At 38.1% G+C, this 19385-nt stretch overlaps 1 protein-coding gene across 1 annotated transcript in view; it reads left to right on the forward strand.

Moving 5' to 3' along the window:
* SPAG16 (sperm associated antigen 16) overlaps positions 1-19385 on the forward strand; it is a 407293-nt gene that overhangs the window by 186917 nt on the left and 200991 nt on the right. The window contains 1 exon segment of the mRNA XM_054830796.1: positions 15490-15633. Within this exon segment, the coding sequence (XP_054686771.1) occupies positions 15490-15633 (144 nt within the window).

Raw genomic sequence — 19385 nt, forward strand, 5'->3', positions numbered from 1 at the left:
AAAGAACAACATGACTGATGTGCTAATTACACAGATACTTGTTCTAAATATTCTACTTTATTATATACAAATATGAAGGCCAGCTGCAATAGCAAGCTCTGGTAAGATATACATGCACAATAACAAGGGCAAGATGTATTATTTTTCAGGTTCATAAACCATTTTTTTTTTCCACTGTGTGCAACTCAGACAAGAACTGGTATATCTTCTCACTGGATATGAGGGAGCTGGGAATAGGGGCTTGTAAGTGCGTACTTGCTGTGTTGATATCAACTACTCTTCTGTGCAAGTGATATAAGTACACAGGGCAGTAGTTAAGTTTAAGGATGTAATTAATCCTACTGACACAAAAAAAATGCTGTAGTTTGTTCAACTCTGCTTTGTGGAGCTAATTGTGTGTATACAGTTATGTATGTAACTTAAGTGTTTGCCTTCATTACAGTTGGAACTTAAAGCACAATACAGGGTCATATTTTAAAATATCATAATGACACTCCATTTCTGTATCCCCTTCAATTAGCCTTGTTCTTCTGAATTTGCTCTTATTTTGAACACTTGAATTTGTACAAAGAGCCCAAATTCCTCTCTTCAGCTCGTTATACGTGCAGGAGTGGGTCTTAAATAGAGCATTATAAAGCTCTGTTATTGTATACCTAGGTACGTGCACAAGATCCAATTTATTTATTATTTTTAAGAGAGGTTTTAGGTGTGGTTTAACAGACTGACATATTTTGGTACAGCTGCCTTCTGCGTTTCCTGACTTGCAAAGCCTTAATGGCCTGCGTACATTTACTTGTACAGGTTTGCAGGGGTAAAATAAACTAGACCAGATGTATTTCAGAAGCTTTAAAACTAGTTTAAAGTAGATGTTTCTATAAATCCCTATTTTATTACTGTAAGTGCAGTTATTTTGTGGAATAGGACATAGGGTATTGTACCTAGTAGCAGTGCAAAAGGAAACATGCAGCTCATCAGTGGCATTTACAGAGGGAGAATCAAGCACATTAAGCAACTGTTTGCACAGTGCTATGTGCTGAAATACTAAGTCAGTCCAAATTCCCATGAACTTTAATGGTGGGGGTTTTTTTCTTCTAAGCAATTCTCTGTACAAGTCCCATTAAATGAAGAAAGGCTTTCTATTGATTACATTAGTTTTAGCATCTGGCTGCAGGGATTCAAGCATGAACACTGCAAAACTCTATCCGTGTTACACGTGAAGGAAAAGAATATTTTGGTGTGTAAAGAAAACTCTTGATGTTAATGAGATTCCTGTGTCTACGGCCACAAATACTGCTTTGTTAAGTGGTCAGCAAGAGGTACTCTTTCAACCTGTAATGAAACTGATGGGTAAATGTGAATTTGTTGGAACAGACCTGGAAAAGACCCCATTTCAGGGCAGCTGCTGTGTATTACAGGCACGGCTCTGTGGTACACAGCACTACTAGAATTCCTGCCTTTTCCAAGCCACATAAGGAATTTTGCAAAACTAGACCCTGGACTTGCTACGGCTGTTCCTTTGGATGTTTTTGGTGTGGGCTGGGGAAAAAAGGAGTTCAATGTCTCCATTGCTGGCTTTATGAGCTCCCACCTTACCTAGCAAACAGCTCTGTTTTTTGAGATAGTTTAAGCTATACATGCTTAGATTGCTTCCTTGTTTATTCCGTGTGGTAGGGGAACTGATAAGGCTATTTTTGGATGAGTATATCTTCATATAGAGTGGCTCCCCTAAAATCTTTTGGTTGGGGTTTTTTTTGATGTTTCTGCCTAGTGGATATGATTATCTGTTTGTGGTGTGGTTGTGGGGTTTTTTTTAAAGTTAGATGGTTTTTAATTAGAAAATGAAACAATATTTATATCAAAATTGAAGTTAATATGATGTGAAGTATTCTGCCAAATTGGAGTAATTAATGATAATAAAAATAGTCCATGTAATTTCTGATTTAATGGTGATTTAAACTCTTATGTTTCTGCATTTGTAACATTACAGCAGAATCTTTTGTGGTGTTCTTACCTTAAGCAATCTACTTTAAAGTACTTGTATAGGAAGCGTTATTTAGTGCTTTTAGGATTACACTAAACTAATCTAAGATGTGCCTCATTAGTTTTCCTACTATGTGGAATAAAAAACCTGTCAGCATCGGTCTTTAAATTGCATTTTGCACTTTTACAATTACCATATTGATGATTTTTTTCTATGACAAATAGACTATAGAGTTCGGTTGTGCTCTCTACTTCTACAATAACAGTGAGCTTGTAATAGGCATGATGGGGGAGTCAGTCTGCAGTATATATTGATAAAATGTAAATGATATTATATAGGTGTTGAAATTATAATGTGTGATAGAGCTAATACATAATATAATTGATCGGCTATTTTTGTAAAGCTGATCAAGAATTGGCCTTTAGCTTGCTGGGTTTTAGTTGGTACAAGGGGATTATTTTTAGTGGTACAAAATATTCTGATGTTCTGAGTTAAGAGGAACTGGAGCTTGTACTTTTTAAAAAAACAAAACCAAAAAACCCCCACAAACAAAAATAAACTTGTATGGTCTGTCCAGCGATACTATACAGATGTCATGCATATAGGTATGGTTGAAAAATACACAGATTCATCAATGACCAAATGGGCAATCAACGAGTATCCTAACATTTCATCCAGAAGATTTCTCTAAAGCAGCATTGGCAACCTTTCGTATGTAGCATGCCAGATTCTGTTCACTGATTAGCCAATGTCCTGGTAAAAATACGCAGCAATGCAGATACGCTTAACCTCAAAAGGAAACTATTCTTTCAGGTTGTGCTTCATATCTTTGCTTCATCAGAAGTAAATCTTGCAACTATATACATGAAATTTTCTGAATGACTTGTGCAAGATGCAGTGCCCTAGTTCATCCATCTTTTTCTTAAAGACATGATTTGTTTTTTTAGAGAACAGATGGCGTAATAATAACATCTCCTGTAAGTGTAATATCTCTCACGTCAAAAATAAACAGAAACCTCTCTCCTCATTTATAGTCCTCTGGCACCTTAATAATACACTAATGTTTACAAGTGTGTAAAAAAAAAAAAACAAAAACCACCACCAAAACAAACAAACCCCAGAAAACCTCCAAACACTTCAGAAAAATTGCTGGGTTTTTTTCGAAGCATTTCATCAGAATCTGAGGTCCTTAGCTCTCTGCAGGATAGTATTGGTCTGCAAACCAAAGTTTAGCAACTTGGGTGTTTTTCATAAATAGGTGTGTGATACGCATGCTGTGGGACACAAAATGGTGGCAACAAAATGAAACAGAGATGTTTTTAGCTCTTTTAAGACTCAGACATAGGATACCAAACACTCAAAAAAAATATGTCTTTCTAGAAATGGACTCTATCTTTCCATTGGAGTGGTGATAGAGACTTACAGCACTGACAGGCAACTGTCTCCCTCTTTTTCCAGCTCTGGAAGGAAGCAAGGCTGTGTCGTGTACTTTACAAGTACATATTTGTTAGTACTCATTCATGAGCACTGAAGAAAGCAGCGGTTGTCTTTTGAGACTGATCTTTATCCTTCATTATAGCCCAGTTTGAAGTGAATCAAAAGTCATTTGGAAGCAGGATGAATGCTGAGCCTTGAGGTTAGTATTGCTATAAATTTGCAGTTGTTGAAAATAAGCCATGGTTTTAGTTGTGTGTATGTTTTTACCCTTCCAGCACAGTTTACATAAGCACTGTCTTTGTAGGAGTCTTACTTTTGAATGCTTACCACAGACAACAACAGCTAACAAAATGGTGACACGGAGGGATAGAAAATCTTCTTGATACTGTGTTCAAGAAGATTAATGGCAGCAAGCTGGTTAATAGGCTAACTTCATGGCACAGCAGAAGATTTAGCTTATTGGACCCATCATAAGATTTAGAACCACTTCTGAACGTGTGGATGCGGCTGGTTAATGGTAGCAGATGGTGAGAATGCTAAGAAAGGTGAAAAATCGAAATCTGGAATCCCAGCGTTTTCATTTGGAAATGACTTGGGAAGAGGCATTTTATTCTGAATATGAATTGAAAATTTGGATCTTGTATGACTCTGAGTCTTCAGAGGCTTGTTCTGTAGACATCAGTAAGTCTTGAAAAGCATCACATTAACAGCGTGAAGACAACTCTCAGGTAATTCCTTTCAGGTAACTCCTGCAACTTGACTATAAGGCTCCCGTATATTTCAGAGAGACTCATGGTTACCAGCAATAATTTTTAATATGTATATGTTTACATGATTTCAAAATCTTTATAAAGACTAGAAACACTTTACTGAAGAATTTACAGGGTCTGGTATGTTATAGTTTTTGGGTCTAGGAGGAAGCAGAGAAATACGTAGCAATCTGGAGATTTGACCATGGAGTTTTTTATTCTGTGTGCGGTCAATGATCATTAGATGAAATATTTTTGGGGTTTTTTTGTGGGTTTTTTTTTTCAAAATTTAAACGTTGCATTAATTGCAACTATTGCATCTATTAAGATGACAATAGTATAAATGGCATTTTTCTGAGAGAAGGGTGGGAAAGCAGAACAAAGTCTCATATTTTTTCTATCCCAAGTTGTTTTTCACTGCGTGTGCAGAAAGTTGAAGGGAATCCTGAGACCTGTTTCTAATTTTCGTAAAGAAATGTGGATCTGGGTCTCTCTAAGGTTGTTTTCCAGTATCAAAGAGCTTTGCTTTCTGCTTTGCTCCCCATAATGCCTATGGACAGCAAATTGTGGGGCAGGGGGGAGAGAAGGGGAGAGAATTTGCCAGGCATGCGAAATATTGCATTGCGAATAGTCTAGAAATCACATGGTCTTAAAGAGCTTAGCTTTGCCCAGTAGGGTAATATTTTTCTGCAAGTGATTGTACATAACTCCATAGCAGAGCCACGAACTGCAAACAAAAAATATGACTCGATTCTTCTAAAACAGCATTACTTTCAAGTCTCACAAAACATTTGAGGAATTTTTAACCTCAGTTAATACTGTCTGTAAAGATTTAATCCACAGAATTTTTAAGGAATGATGTGGTAGAATCTATCAGTAAGTCTATAAGTCAATCTTTTCTATGGGTATTCTCTCTCTGATATAGTAAACAGAGTATAACATGCAGCTGGAGAGTGAAGCTGTCTTGATTGTGAAGTTCTGTAAAATTAAAAGGAGCATAATTAACTATTGCAACAATTTAGCAGAGCAAATGGTGGCTTTTCTTGCATTTAAGGTTTTAAAATATGTATTGTGTGCCTTTCTAAAGGGTAAGTTTTAGTACAAACCAATGTAACGATTGGGCGCAGGAACCTCTTGGTTGAACTCCGCAGCCTGTGTTTCAGTTTGAGAATTTGCTTAAGAAATCAGTTCTGTTCAGCATTTTCATTAGCAGCAAGGGTGATGGAATACAGAATAGCTTATAAAATATGCAGATGACACCAAGCTGTGAGGAGTTGCAAATACATTCCTGTATCAGATCAGAATTCAAAATAAACTTGGCAAATTGGAGAGATGGTCTGAAATCCCCAAGATGAAATTCAATAAAGTGAAGTGCCATATGATGTATTTAGGAAAAAGAATTGAGATACACAAGTACAAGATAGGGAATACATGTCAAGAGATAAAATGGGTAACAAAGTCTGCAGTGCATTGGTGTTGTAAACTAGAGAAATGTAATTCTGGAATGTGTGAAGAGGGATGTGGCATCCAAAATGTTGGGTAATTATTCCAAATTCGGGTTAGTGAGGTCTGAGTTGACATACTGTTATCCCTGTTTGGTCATGACTTTTTAAAAATGTTTAGAATACTGGATCAGTTAGAGAATTGAGCTTGCCTAATTTACGACAATGTAGTAATAACCATCCAATATATGAAGATTTTAAGACAAAAGTTAGAGAGTAATTGTTCTGCATATTTCTGAGAGACAAGTTAAGGGAAATGTATGGAGTTTGCATCCAGAGTGATGAGAGTTGTGGTTTAGAAAATGCTTTTTGAAGTATGAACCTCAGAAAAAGCCATTTAGAGGTGTGGTAGAACTTCCATTTCCTTGAAAAGTTATACATATCTATGTTGGGTGAGTCTACACAATCCTTCCTTAGGTGGACTAGATGATGCCTTTCAGCATATGTGTCTGTAATTCTGTGCAGGAGATCAGAGTAGAGAAAATAGCTTGGAAAACTTTTTTTTTTTTTTTTGAATCGTCATGGAAAAGTTGAATGGCCTCCTTCACTGGGCAAACTGTGTCACTGTTGGGGCAGACAAGCTCCTCAGCAGAGCTTTGCAGGCTGCCCAGGGTCTGCAGCCTACAACTTACGGACCATGGATGGGACTGGAGAATTACCGTGATCCTTTCTGAATCTGAAATCCGTTTCTCTCTCATACATATTTTTTCACTTACAAAGATCATTAGAGGAGTAACATGATTTATAGTAATCAACTTTTCCTCTTAGGACTAACTGTGAAGAAACTATTTATGTAACTTTCTTCCCACAAGAGTTTCCATTAATTCTGTTGATGGAAGCATTCTTCAGCATTATGGTACCGAAATAAAGCACAGAGCAGAATGCCCTGCCCTGCCTTCAAAAGTAAGAAACGCAGGAGGAAAACTGACCTTGAAGAGTTAATGCTTTGGTTTCTTATTAATTTAGAAAAGAGAGTTGACAGTTTGCTCTAATTGCAAATTATATTTTTAAATATTTTCTTTTATCAACATAATTTAACAGAATATACCAACTGGCAAGTTTCAAGCAGCTTTTGTTGCAAACTCTTCTGTACCACAACACTGCTCCTAATCATCTGTGAAAAAGCTGCCATGCAACAGAAGACTGGGAATTGCTAACAGTAATGATGAAAACTAATTCCAACCAGGCCACAGGTAGAAGCTTTTGTGAAAGCAATCTGCATCTTTTCAAGCTGGTCAAGCTAAAATTGCCTTTTAGAAAAGCAGTTTGTCTTTCATTACGAAGGAAGACAAGCCATTATCTCAGTACCCAACAAGTACCTAAGGCACAGGTCAAAAAATAGGCAACAATTATACATCAAATAGGGAAAGTTTTATGCAAGTTTGCCTACACTGCCTTTCGCTTTGCTTCTCTGCCTGTGAAGTGGTTCACAACCAGAGGTGCAGTGTAAAAATGTTTGGGCTGTTCCTTTGCCAAGGTGTGCGCATGGTCTAACCCTGGTTATCTATAGGCTCTTCCCTGCTGCTCTAGAGAGTTGTCCTGTGAGCTACGATCCCTTTCAGAATTGCCTTCAAGACTGTGCAGATCTAAGCTAATCCTGTTTTAATACCTTTATGAATGCTGTAATTTAATACTCATATGGGACTGCCTTTCCCTAAAAGAAAGTGATGTAGCATATTTCATAAAGGAAGTGACAGTAAAAGATTAGTTACATGGTGATGGGCAGTATGAATCATGGTATAAATCACGTCAGGCGAGGACGTACAGCTTTCATTCCAGAGGGAAGATATTTAGAATGGACGTCAATGTTTTAACATTTTAATTGCATCTACTTGTTTGTTACTACTTTCGTTCTCTCTCTTGTTGACTTAATTACTTCTCCTTAAAGTATGCCAGGTACCTAGTAAGTTGACTAAGCTTGCAAAATTGATTTATTTTAAAAAAGAGCTACTGGAATCATAGGGAATGACTCTTGAGTTAGTTGGCTTTTTTAAAAGCACCCTCAGGCTTAACAAAAATACCCCAAACTATTTGATCTGTTTGTTGTTTTAGTTTTGTCATCATCTAAACTGTATGACAATTTAAATAAAATAACCCCAAACAATAGATTCTGGAGACTGAAAATAAACACAGTGGCCTTCTCTGTGGAGTAAGGTGGAGATCTGTTAGTTGCCTGCTGCTATAGTTTAAGGCAGGTTAGACATGCACTGTTTCTGTAATGTGTATTAACTGACATTGTAGACTAAGTGATTTTTTTTTTTATTTTTTTTTGGCCAGCAGTAATTATCAACAACCTTGTAAGCAAAAGGAAGGAATGAATAAATAAAGATTCTCTAAGAAGTGAATTAGATTCATGCTGGTTGTTATTTACAAGCAGTCTAGCTACAAGGCTTAACAGTAGGTTGCAGAGGTTCACAGTACACAAGACTATAATGACATAAACAATTTGCATGTTATTATATAGGTTCTAGAAAAATCCTCTTTCTCTGATCTGATTAAGAACTCTATCTTGAAAAGGATTATGTATGTTTTTAAGTTAATACGCTGTGAAATCATCAGGACTCCTGGCAGTGTTTAATTCGGGCATGTGCATATATCTTCAAAGATTGAGACATAAATAAAACACATGCAGATCCAACAGGATAGTTTTGAATTTTTCGAAGACTTGATGTAGGGCCAAACTTTGTTAAGAATGAAATGATTTTAGACTCACCCTGTATATACATAATCAGATCTGATGTGGTAAAACCTAGGTAGGTTACAACACTTGACTAATACAAATTAATGTATTTTCATAATTGCACACAGAGTGGATAAACAGAACGTGATCTAAGAGCATCACAAAATGAACTTTATTAATTTGTCACTACAACTGTGTATCTGTGAGTTATAACGCTGTGTTTAGTACAATTATCTGTGGAGGCATTGTATCTTGTATGGCATGTTCACTTTCTGAAGTTGTTTTTTGTTGAGAGGAGAGCTGGTTTTGGCAAGTTAAAAGTGTGAATTTATTCCACTTCACAAGAATAAATATGTTTGGTATGGCTCTACAGCTAAGATTGAAGATTTTGTGTGCATGGTGAATAGAGTAAGTACAGAAGCTAGCACTAAATTATGAAGTCTTTTGGTCTTTTAGAGATATGGGGTTGAGTTTCTGGAAGACTATTTTCTAATTATTTTCGAAGGTGTACAAAGATCTGCTGGGGAGTCTAGGTAAACTTTAGGTATGTTGAGATCCTAGCTAGTTTTCTCCCTCCCAGATCCTGGGTCATAGGAGCTTGGGAAGCAGCCAGGAATTTCACTGGACAGGACTGAGATTTTTTTTTTAAGCGTTTTTGTCAGTGAGATCTATCGCTGACTTCCAGACAGGTATTTACATAAATGAAACAAAAGATGAGCTATGTGTTATGAGTATTTTCCCCTATTTATGTTCTTTTTGTGGCTTGTGATTTTTTTGCTTTATCCTTTTTTTGTTTTATTTTCTTTTTTGAAAGCATTTTCCCTCTTCCATTTTTTTAATGAAAAGATAAATTTTAAGACCTCAAACAGGAATGCAAAGCTTTTTAGTTATGCTACCTTTGCATAATAAAACCCTGAATTAAATGTCAGGGTTATAATTATTGCTCAAGTACACTGGCATGTGAGAGTGGATAACTCAAGCCAAGATAAAAAGGTGGCAGAAATAACTATATTAGAGAGATGTTGTTCAAAGACGACGTATTAGGATAAATTGTAGTGGGCAAAATGATTGGACTTTTGTGATGGTTTTGGTTTTAATTTATTGGTGGGTTAATCTTGGCTGAGGGCCATATGCCCACCCAGCTGCTTGCTCTCCTTCCTCAGCAGGGCAGGAAGAGAAAATGGGCTGAGAAAGCACGTGGCTTGAGATAAAGACCAATTACTGTCATGGGCAAAACAGACCTGACTTGGAGAAAATTCATTTCCTTTATTGCCAATTAAAATAGATTTGGGTAGTGAGAAACAAACATGAAAGCAGTACCTTTCCTTCCAACCTCGCTCTCCAGCTCCACTCCTTCGCTGCAGACCCCTCGACCCTTCCATGAGTTTCTCTCTGTTGCTCCTTCCTCCTCACACTTTTCCCTGGCTCTGGTGTGGGCTCTCCCCACAGCTGCAGTCCTTGAGGAACAGTCTACACCAGTGTGGGCTCTCCATGGGCCATAATTCCTGTCAGGAAAACCTGCACTAGCATGGGCTCGCTGCAGGGCAATAACCTGCTCTAAGTGCCATGGCGCTCTTCCTCCTGCTTCTCTGACCTTGGCGTTTCTCACTCTTTTTGTTCCTTCCTCCTCTTTGTCCAACATTTTCTTCCCTTTCTTTAATATGTTTTTCCAGAGGTGCCACCAGTGTTGCTGACAGGCTCCACCCAATCCTGTGGCGGATGGTAGTGGAGCCGGTGTGAACCGGCTGGAACCAGCTCTGCCTGGTGTGGGGCAGCCCCGCCTCTCCTGGCAGAAGCAGGTGCTGCAGCCGCCCTGATGGCAGCACCTCCCTGCTTACACCCGGTACAAAATGCTTCAGTTTGCTTTTACTTTTTCTGATTTTCACCCCCACCACACCACCATTGCGTAGAAAAGGAGGAAAATGGAGGAAGATGTCCAAAGGTGTGGCAAGCAAAGGGATTAATTGCTTTTTTCCTGTCACTCCCTTTCTGCTCATGCAGAGAAAGTGAAGGGATCTTCATGAGTGCCTGTCCATCGTGAGGTAATAATTGGCCGTTCCATTGAGCTAAATATTTTTTTTTTGTTTGTGTGGTCTTCTACCTCTTTACTTGTTTTAATTTTAGAGCTTGACTTTGATTATAATTAGATCCTTGGAGTGTGGTTGCAGAGGTGAGGACTTCCACATGCAGCAGCCACACCTGGGACCTGCCTGGGTGGTGGTGAGTGTTTTACCTCAAAAGCTGTTACAACTACAGGAGGTAGAAAAACATGGTTTAGGATGTGCAATCTGCTCATCCATTGCTACAGAAACTGTTCCTAATGGTTTGGTTAACTTGTCTTGAGTCTCGGCACGACTGGCCTAGTGACCAGCAAAATTGGGACTGGAACAGTGTTTCAGCTTTTACAAATTCTTTGGATTTTTTTTTTTAGGACAGAGTCCAGCACTATAATTAAGTGTATACATGCGAACAATATCACTGCAGGGCTGTTGGTGCCCTCGTGTTTAGGCACATACTTGTGCTTGTATGAGGCCATCATCGGTAGCCATCTTCGAGAATTCAGTGTGTGATTTGTCCTTGCCTTCAAAAACTCTGCTTTTCCATTCCAACACACCTAGAGAGCCTGAGGGTAGAGGAAGAAATATCTGCAATTTCCCAACAGTTTGTTATAAACCTGAGGTTTTTAGTAATTTATAACTTCACTGAAATGTAACCACTCAGACCAAATTTTCCTGTGCTAGATATCTGAGTAAGGCTGAACTTTTGGAAAAGAAAATGTTAACTAAAATGTTTCTGTGACCAAGAAAAATGTGTTTGGTATTTTAATCTTGGAGGAGCTCTGCTGCTGTCATATTTTGGAGCAGGAAGTGCAGCAGAAGAGCTTTCTGGTCTGAAAGCAGCTGCTGGCATTAACAACAATCCTTTTTGCCAGTATCCGGGAATGCAAATAAATTTGATTAAATCACGAGGTTCTAAAAATTACGTATTGCAAGTGATATTCAGTACAATGCTGTGTTAGAATTTGGCAGCTAAATGCTGTCTATATTGAGAACATACTTTTCTGTATAACTTCTATATGTGAAACCATAGAAAACTGGATTTTGTCCTTATTTCTGCCACAGAGCAATTGGGTGAGGCTAGATAAGTCACTTAAAGAGCTCTAAGCTGGTCATCATTTTTGCATTATTCATTCTTAGAGTATCTAATTTTGAGACTAGGTTAGGTTTTTGTAGTTCTGGACTCCTCCTATTCCTGCAATCTACTGAGATCTGTAGGAAGCTAGTAAAAGCTGAGTATTTGTTGATTTTGTAAAATATTTTATCCACTAAAATTATTTTAAAATTATGAGAGGTTTTGTATGCCTTACTGTCGTGCATCTGTGCAACTGGGTTTAACTACTGTTAAGCCTTAGCAAAGATTTGAGGTGATGCTCCTGTTGTTTTATAATTGCCCTTCACATGTAAGCATGGTCTATTTTGGGCATCAAATGAACCAGGGCTCAGTAGGAACATTGCTACCTTAAGACTTGAAGGAACCTCAAGACACCAACCAGTCTGTTCTCCTAACCATGATGGGAGTAATCTATCTAGGTAATATGTGATAGGTGTGCTGAGAGAGAGCTTTAAGAACAGGCTAATGATGGCAGACACCTGTAACCTTATTGCCAGGAAGTTTTCCTTTGCATCTAACTGAAATCTCCCCTGCCTCAGTGCAGTGTAGTTAGTGTTTGTATCAAAACAAGCACACAGTTAAGGTTATGCAAACAGCTTTGGATTTAACACTTTTTAACATGGAAGTTGATTTCATATGTGTGAAATGATCAAATGTAGTACACGCAGAGACGGAAAGTATTTTGTATCTGAAGATACCATATTTTTATTTATGGTTCAGTCAAAATAAATTAAAATAATCGATGATTGTTTTGAAAGTGAATTAGTAGGAGCGCTATATATCTACCGTGGCAAGTGCTGAAGAGATGAGAATGTCTTATAATGCCAGAATGAGTTGTGTAAACATGGGTATTGATATACTCAACAGCAGCAAATCTCTGAGAGGTTTTTTTGGTTGTGGGTTTTTCTTTCTTGGCTGAGCCTCCTCTGATCCCACTTCTATCCCAGAGGAGGAGGAAGAGAAAACTAATGTTCCTATCACACATGTTCCATTATTGATTTTCATTCCAATCTACCCAAAGTCTTCTGTGCTGGAAATAATTAGACCCTGTGAACAGAGATGAAGCAAAAATCTATACAATGCTGGATTGCCAGAAATGAAGACAAGGGTGCCTAATTAATGTTGCATATAGAACGCCTTTTGGATGAATGGGCTTCCCTTTCTCAGAAGCAGCTTGACAGTGGTTATGTCACACATTTGCTGTTAATTAAATAGTGTTCACTGCGTGCCTGTAAAAATGGCATGGAGAAAAAAAAAAACATTGGACAGCAGCAGCATTTTGCAAGAGCTCTACAATTAAAAGAAAAGCCTGTGAAAAATAGACTTGCAGGCTTCGTTCTGATGGCAAGATATTTTCTTCCATATGAAATTCACTTTATGGATTGTCTCAAAGCTCTTTAGGAACCTGTCATCACAGAAGAAGTTTGGACATTGCCAAAGTTGGACTGGAAGCGTGTAGGGAGGGGTAAGGACAGGAGCTGAGCTGAAGCACGATGAACAACAGCACAGCTCACATCTGTAGGCAACTATGGCCAAGCTGGAGGGTAAGAACCGCTCAGAAAGCAAGTCAGGATCTGCAGGCAACCAGATTAGCTTTGCTTTGAATGAAAGGTGAACTGAAGGTGGTGTAAGTAAGGCTGCATAACGCATCCTGGGAACTGAGAAGGCAGATACTTAGGAAGGATGTAAGAAAGAACTGATGGAAAGTCTTCACAGCAGGCACGTACTCAACAGCAGAAATATCTGGAGGGAAAAACTGGAGGGTATCTGAAGTATCTGAAATAGATTAAGAGAAAAATGTTAGCTCTGTGTGTACGACACTGTTTGCTTGTTTTCTCCAAGTAACACAAAGATAAAGTTGTTCCCAAACCAGAAAAATCCAGTCTTTTAACTGCACCATAGACAAGCCAGAATTGGTGATTAAGCTTCTTGCAGCAGCATGTGCTGTCAGTGGTTTTGCAGCAGGCATACTCTCCTCCCTCGCTGGTCTTCCTGAATCCACTTCTGTTTCTTTTTACCTTGCCGTTCCGTTGCTACATCCAGAGGATCCCAGGACCTTGTTGCCAGCAAGTAAAAGATGCTCCTGCACTGGTCTCACTTCTGTGTGCTGCACAGCCAGATGCATGCCAGCAAGGAAGGTCCTCTATGTTTTAGAGGCAGAGAAGTGTGTAGCAGCCTTGATGGATTAATTTTTATAATCATTAGCCCACTCATTTTTCTGTGAAGCTGGCCCCCTTTTTAGCAGTGCCCAGAATAGCAATGCTATGTGCCTATGTATGCTGCAGAAAACAGTGTTATGTTGGGATTTTGGAGTGTCAGAGGTCTCTGATAGTAGAGGGAGTCTGGGGGAGTTGTTCTCATCCTGTAATTTGCAGGCCACTGGCGTGCCATCTTTCAGCCTTTAATTTTCTCCTTTTATCTCTATTTCTTGCTCTTCTAGATATCTGTTGTGGCCAATCTAAGTGATACATTTGCTCTCTGTGCATCTCTGGAGAATTTAAATAGCATCATTTCACCCTTCTCTTTTTTCCCTGTAAATGCAAAGGAAGTTTTTCTTCTCTAGGCAAAGATAGAAAACTTTTTTTTTTTCCCCCCCTCTAAGGAACTAGAGAATGGGTAAAACCCAAGCTCCTTGGTCAAGCAGATGAATTCAGCTGATGAATCTGTAGGAGTCTTCCTAGACTGTGCCCTAAACTGCAAGAATAGATGTGTTTTCTGATGAAAATCTAGTTGACAAAAATAGGGTTTTAGCATGGATTTGATTGAGGGAATTATTTTACCCAGTACAGTAGAAGCTGTGGTTCTGGTTTAGGAATTTTATGAAATGATTTGAGTGCAGGAAAAAGGTACTATTAAAAAAGAGATTTTTATAGTAGTATGCCTTCTAAGACCTCTCTTATCTTCACATTTGGCTGCTTAGCATCGTCTCTCTCTACTCTGAGTCCGTTTTAATAAGTGTTTTTCTCTGCAAACTGTCGGCTCTAATGCACAACTGAAATAGGGGCACACACCAAGTTGTGATTCCTCTCCCCATCCTTGCATTTTGATTCTGAACTCCAGATTTAATCTATTGAAATAATCTACTCCTGGGATTTCAGTCATCTCCTAGATACTTTCACATATTCAACAAATAATAAAGCATTACAATAATTTAAATCAAGTAACTAAATTCATATGAAATAAACTACTTGTTATCTTTCCAACAGATTTATTTTCTTCCCTGGATCCATTTTAAGCTGCACTGCAGTTGCAAAATCAAAAATAAACTGGTTTTTCAGTATAGGGGGGTGATAAGTGTATGATTTCTATTATGTCCCTGTGTGCTACATAGTAAAAAATGAAAACATGTAACGCATTGTGAGTATAGAATTGAAATGGATTTTCTGAGCTAGTCCCAGTGAATAGGTGCTAAAGTGATGGCAAAGATTGTAGCTCCTGGACTGTAATTATCATTTGAGTTATTTCTCAGTGGCAGGAGACATTAGATCTGTGGACACAATGGGGGGTGGAGGGGGAGGAGCAAAGAGTCCTTTTGTCCTTTTTTGCTTTGACCATCAGCAGCAGGCTGATAAGCTAAGGCTTTTGAAGTTATTTTGGGTGTGGGGAAAAGCGATTCACATTGGTTCTGCTTGTTCATATGTTATCCTGTTGCATGTTTGTAGGAACATAATTTAACAAAGTATTTTAAAACATATTTGAGTGTTTTAATCAACTGGAACTTCAACAGAGTGTGAAAACAATTCTGGTTTCACAGAAGTCAGTCATGTTTTGTTTTCTTCAGTAACAGCAGAAACTCATCTACGTAGCATATATTTAAATTCTTACGAGCAGGGAAAGCATTGCTGCTTGTTCAGTCCCTCCAGAATCAGAATCCTCTGTAGCTGTTGAGTTAAATGAATCTCACTGCTGTGTATTTCACATAAAATGGAACCGAGACAGAATATAACCTGCCTTTCTTTCCTGTTGTAGCTTGGCTTTACATCCCTAAAAAGACATTATAGTCACTGGCAGTGATGACCACCTCTGGAAAATGTGGGCTTTCCCTGATGGGAACATCATCATGACAGGTGAAGGTCACAGTGATTGGCTTTTGGGCTGCTGCTTCCATCCAAGGTTAGTGCAAACAGTCCCCTGAACTAGCACTAATCCCTTCTGGGGAGTACTTGTTTGCTCTTTCTTTGTTCACTGGCCTGCTTTGATGACTTTCTATTCTCAGTGTAACCCTGCACTCTCTGCTGAATTTCCAAACATGTAGATAAATGTTCCTCTGGCTTTCAGTGTGTTGACTTAAGATTGATTGCTTTTAGTATTTTGTACATCTTAAACTTTGTCCACATGTCGGTGCACGTAACAAGGAGTAATAAGCTTTTTAGATCTCACTGTATTCATTTTCTGTGTGTTCATGCACTGTAACAAACACGGTTCCATTATTAATAATATAGGAAAGTTGATTTCTTGTATTAGGCATTATTTGTCATATGACTACGAGTATTCGAGTTTACCTAGAGAATAAGAATATAAGCTTTCCTTATTTCTCTTTATACAGATTTGAAGCTGAATTAATAAATTAAAGTGAACATTGAAAATAAAAAAAAATTTAGGCTACAAGGGTCATGGAAATAGGCCAAATGCGAAGCAGATTTCTTGGTCATTCTGTTGAAAAATAGAATGCCATTTTACACTCTCAAGGAAAAAATATAAATCCATTTGTTAAGACTGAGTTAAAGTGATTTTGCATCAGATTTGTGAGGCTGCAGTTGTAATAGAGTTCTTTACAGTTAATATAATAAAGGTCTGCCCAGTTACTCACCTGAGGCTCACTTATAAAAAGAGCATTATTAAACCTCCAACCTTGTATTTTCATTGTATTTGTTTTATGAAGCAATATTAGCTCCTTCCTTCATGAGAAGGAAAAGTATACTATATAATTTCATGGTTCCTCCCGATTTCTGATATTGTAATGAGTTGTCAAATGCACACACATTCCTCTAAACACAAGAAAGTCCCCTCCCTGTTTTGAAAACCTAAAGAACGCGCATCATGCTTTCTGGTATGAATTAAACATGAACTTACTCTTTTCTGGTATCTCTCTCTCCTATGAACATAGGCTTTTTCTGAAGATGCTTGTGGTTCAGTGTTTGCTTTTTCATGTGTATATTCTTAGAAATAATTTTATATATTTAAAAGAAGAGAATAATATTTGCCTTAATTACATATAAAACAGGAGGAAAGAAATGGAAGGCTCAGCTTCTTATTTTAAGATGGTAGGAAAATTTTTCTATTACTGAATGACAGGTTGCTCAGAGTTTGTGAGCATGCTGGACATCCAAAGTCTAACTTGCAGATAAACAGAATGCTGCCTTACCTCTTACCTGTTATGAATATAAAACTCATCACAGGGAAAAAAGGGAAAATACAATTAGAAGAGTATGTTATCACTTGTAAAGCTGCTGGGCATGCTAATCAGATTTCGATAATGCATTGTTACCATGACACCCGCTGACTCAGAGACTCAAAACTGTTTTCTCATTAGTCTTTGACCAGAATACAGTCCTTTCAATAGGCTTTCCTATTTCTCATTCAATTATTGAAATTAAAATGAGTTGAGGTACATCATTATTCTCTTGCAGTATAAATTGACTCCTGCTGAATGCTCTGGAGTGATTCAAAAGCAGTGCTGTTAAAATATTGCTTTCTGTTACTGGATAAAATATATATAATGTGGCAGAATACATTTAATCATACTTTTTTTTTTTAAGTAGAGCACTTCTATATATCAGGTGTTCAGAAGCAAAAACAAAATTGGAAAGTTCTCATAGATTTTTTTTTTTTCTGCGATCAAACATAGATAGCCTCTAATTTTGTTCTAGGTTTAAAGATTTCAAATTATGTTCATCCAGAAGTGGAAAGAAAAATATTTTTGTCACACTGGGCTATTAAATTGTGATCCAGAAATCTGGGTAGAACTTCCACACTTACACATTCTTTCCTTTTTGTCCCGTTAGATCGTTTCTCCTCTGTTTCTTCTCTCCATCTGTAAAATCAGGTTTAGAACAATCTCCACCTCTGATCTGAGAAACATCCTATACGTAGCCTCAGGAAGTGCGTGTATGCACAGTCATACACGCAAGTCTACTTTCAAAGCATCTTTAGAGAGCATCAGAATAATCCACATGCTGACATTGAGTGTACTAGTAATTCGAGGAGAAACAAATCTAGAACTATGATGTGAATTTAACTGATGCTTCTGCACACACAAATGACTTGGAATCCCAGAAATCCATTTTTACGTGTTCACAGTGTAATATTACTTGAACAAGGGTCTTTCTCATGGTTGCGTTTTTGTGCCACTACAGTAAATAGAGGTAAAGTTGCAAGTCTCACTGGTAGCTGTGAGAATCTGTCATCTTCACGCTAAAGGCGCTGTTGGGTTTATATATCCTCAGCTTTGCCAAGAGCAATGAGAGAATATGGGGTGGTAGCAGGAACTTATCTGTATACAATAAACCAGCAAAGTTATGTTTTGGGCTCTGGACTTTGCTGACTGATTAATACTTAACAGTGATGAGGATTGTCACTTGAATCTTTCCCAGTACTGATGTACAACAATATCCTTAAGTATTATGATGCCATTGAGTCTTTGGGGCAAAAGCCACTGAGTTTCTGAAGAGGTGTTAGATGGAGAAGTCTCATTTTCCCCCTCACAGACAATGTGCTTCATTCCACGATTATTTTTTGCTTGAAACCACAGAAGCATCTCCTTCGCATCTGAGCAAGGTAAGAGTTGTGTGGTTTGCTGAAGCTTCCGAATCTGGTGGTGTATTATCTTTTTGCATTGCATTCAGTGCTCTTCAGTCTGTCCAAAAGGTCTTAGTCCCCCATGTGCTCTCTCCACATGGCAGTGGCTCCCAGGACAATAGATGAGGAGAGCAGAACATCTCTGTTGTGATGCTCTCTGCAGATCTGAGAGTAGAATTTTGCCTTAAGCTTTTAAAATAAAAATAAAACTTGAAACAGGCCCCATTGTTTACAGAGTGCAGCAGCTGGAAGGAGGGAGGAGAACAGTGCTTCCTTTTTGAAGCTCAGGTGACAGCTGGTCAAACTGTAAAACCAACAGTATTTTTACTCTGTTCTGGCTGAATAGTACTTTGCAGATGAATTAGTTGTTGTAAGTTCCTGTCGCTGTTGAAAAAATCAGGACTATTTTCCAACTTACATTTTATGTGTGTGAAGGAGTTGGAATGACTCCTGCCACAGCCATCCACACGGGCTTCATCTTAGAAATCTGGCTAGCTGGAGAAAGAGCTGTGTGTAGTGTACCTGTGGATACCAGGTGGCCTGAATGTTTGGAATAGCAGACAAAAATCTGCACCTTCTGCCAGTTTCCAGAATAAGCTGAGGATGTTAATGCCACACCTTTAAGAATCATACTCTAATTACACTAAGATATTTCAGGGCATGTACTAGATTTATTTATCTTTATTACTAACCTTCCTGGGTGGCTAAAGAATCAAGCTGTGCAGCATAGCAGAGGTGTTTGTTAATGTCCGATAAAATCCCAGTGAACAGTAAAATATTGTATTCTTGCTCCGTATCTGTGCTGGTATAATACGTAATGTCCTTAATATGTTCATAAATATTAATCAAGTCTTCTAAAATGTTTGTAGCCCTTTTTGTGCAAGAGCCTGTGGAATACAATGACTTTCTGAAAAGATGTACAAACTGTAGGTTCTTAAAACTGCTTAAAACTCGCACTGAAAATTGTCAAATCTTTTGTAATGTCCTGTTCACCTGAGACAGATGAGGAATTGCTTGTGTTCTTTCTGTTGCTGTTTTAACTCTTGAGTTGCTGAGGAAAGAAATCA

The sequence above is a fragment of the Grus americana genome, chromosome 6 (genome assembly GCF_028858705.1).
Source record: "Grus americana isolate bGruAme1 chromosome 6, bGruAme1.mat, whole genome shotgun sequence".
Classification (NCBI taxonomy): domain Eukaryota; kingdom Metazoa; phylum Chordata; class Aves; order Gruiformes; family Gruidae; genus Grus; species Grus americana.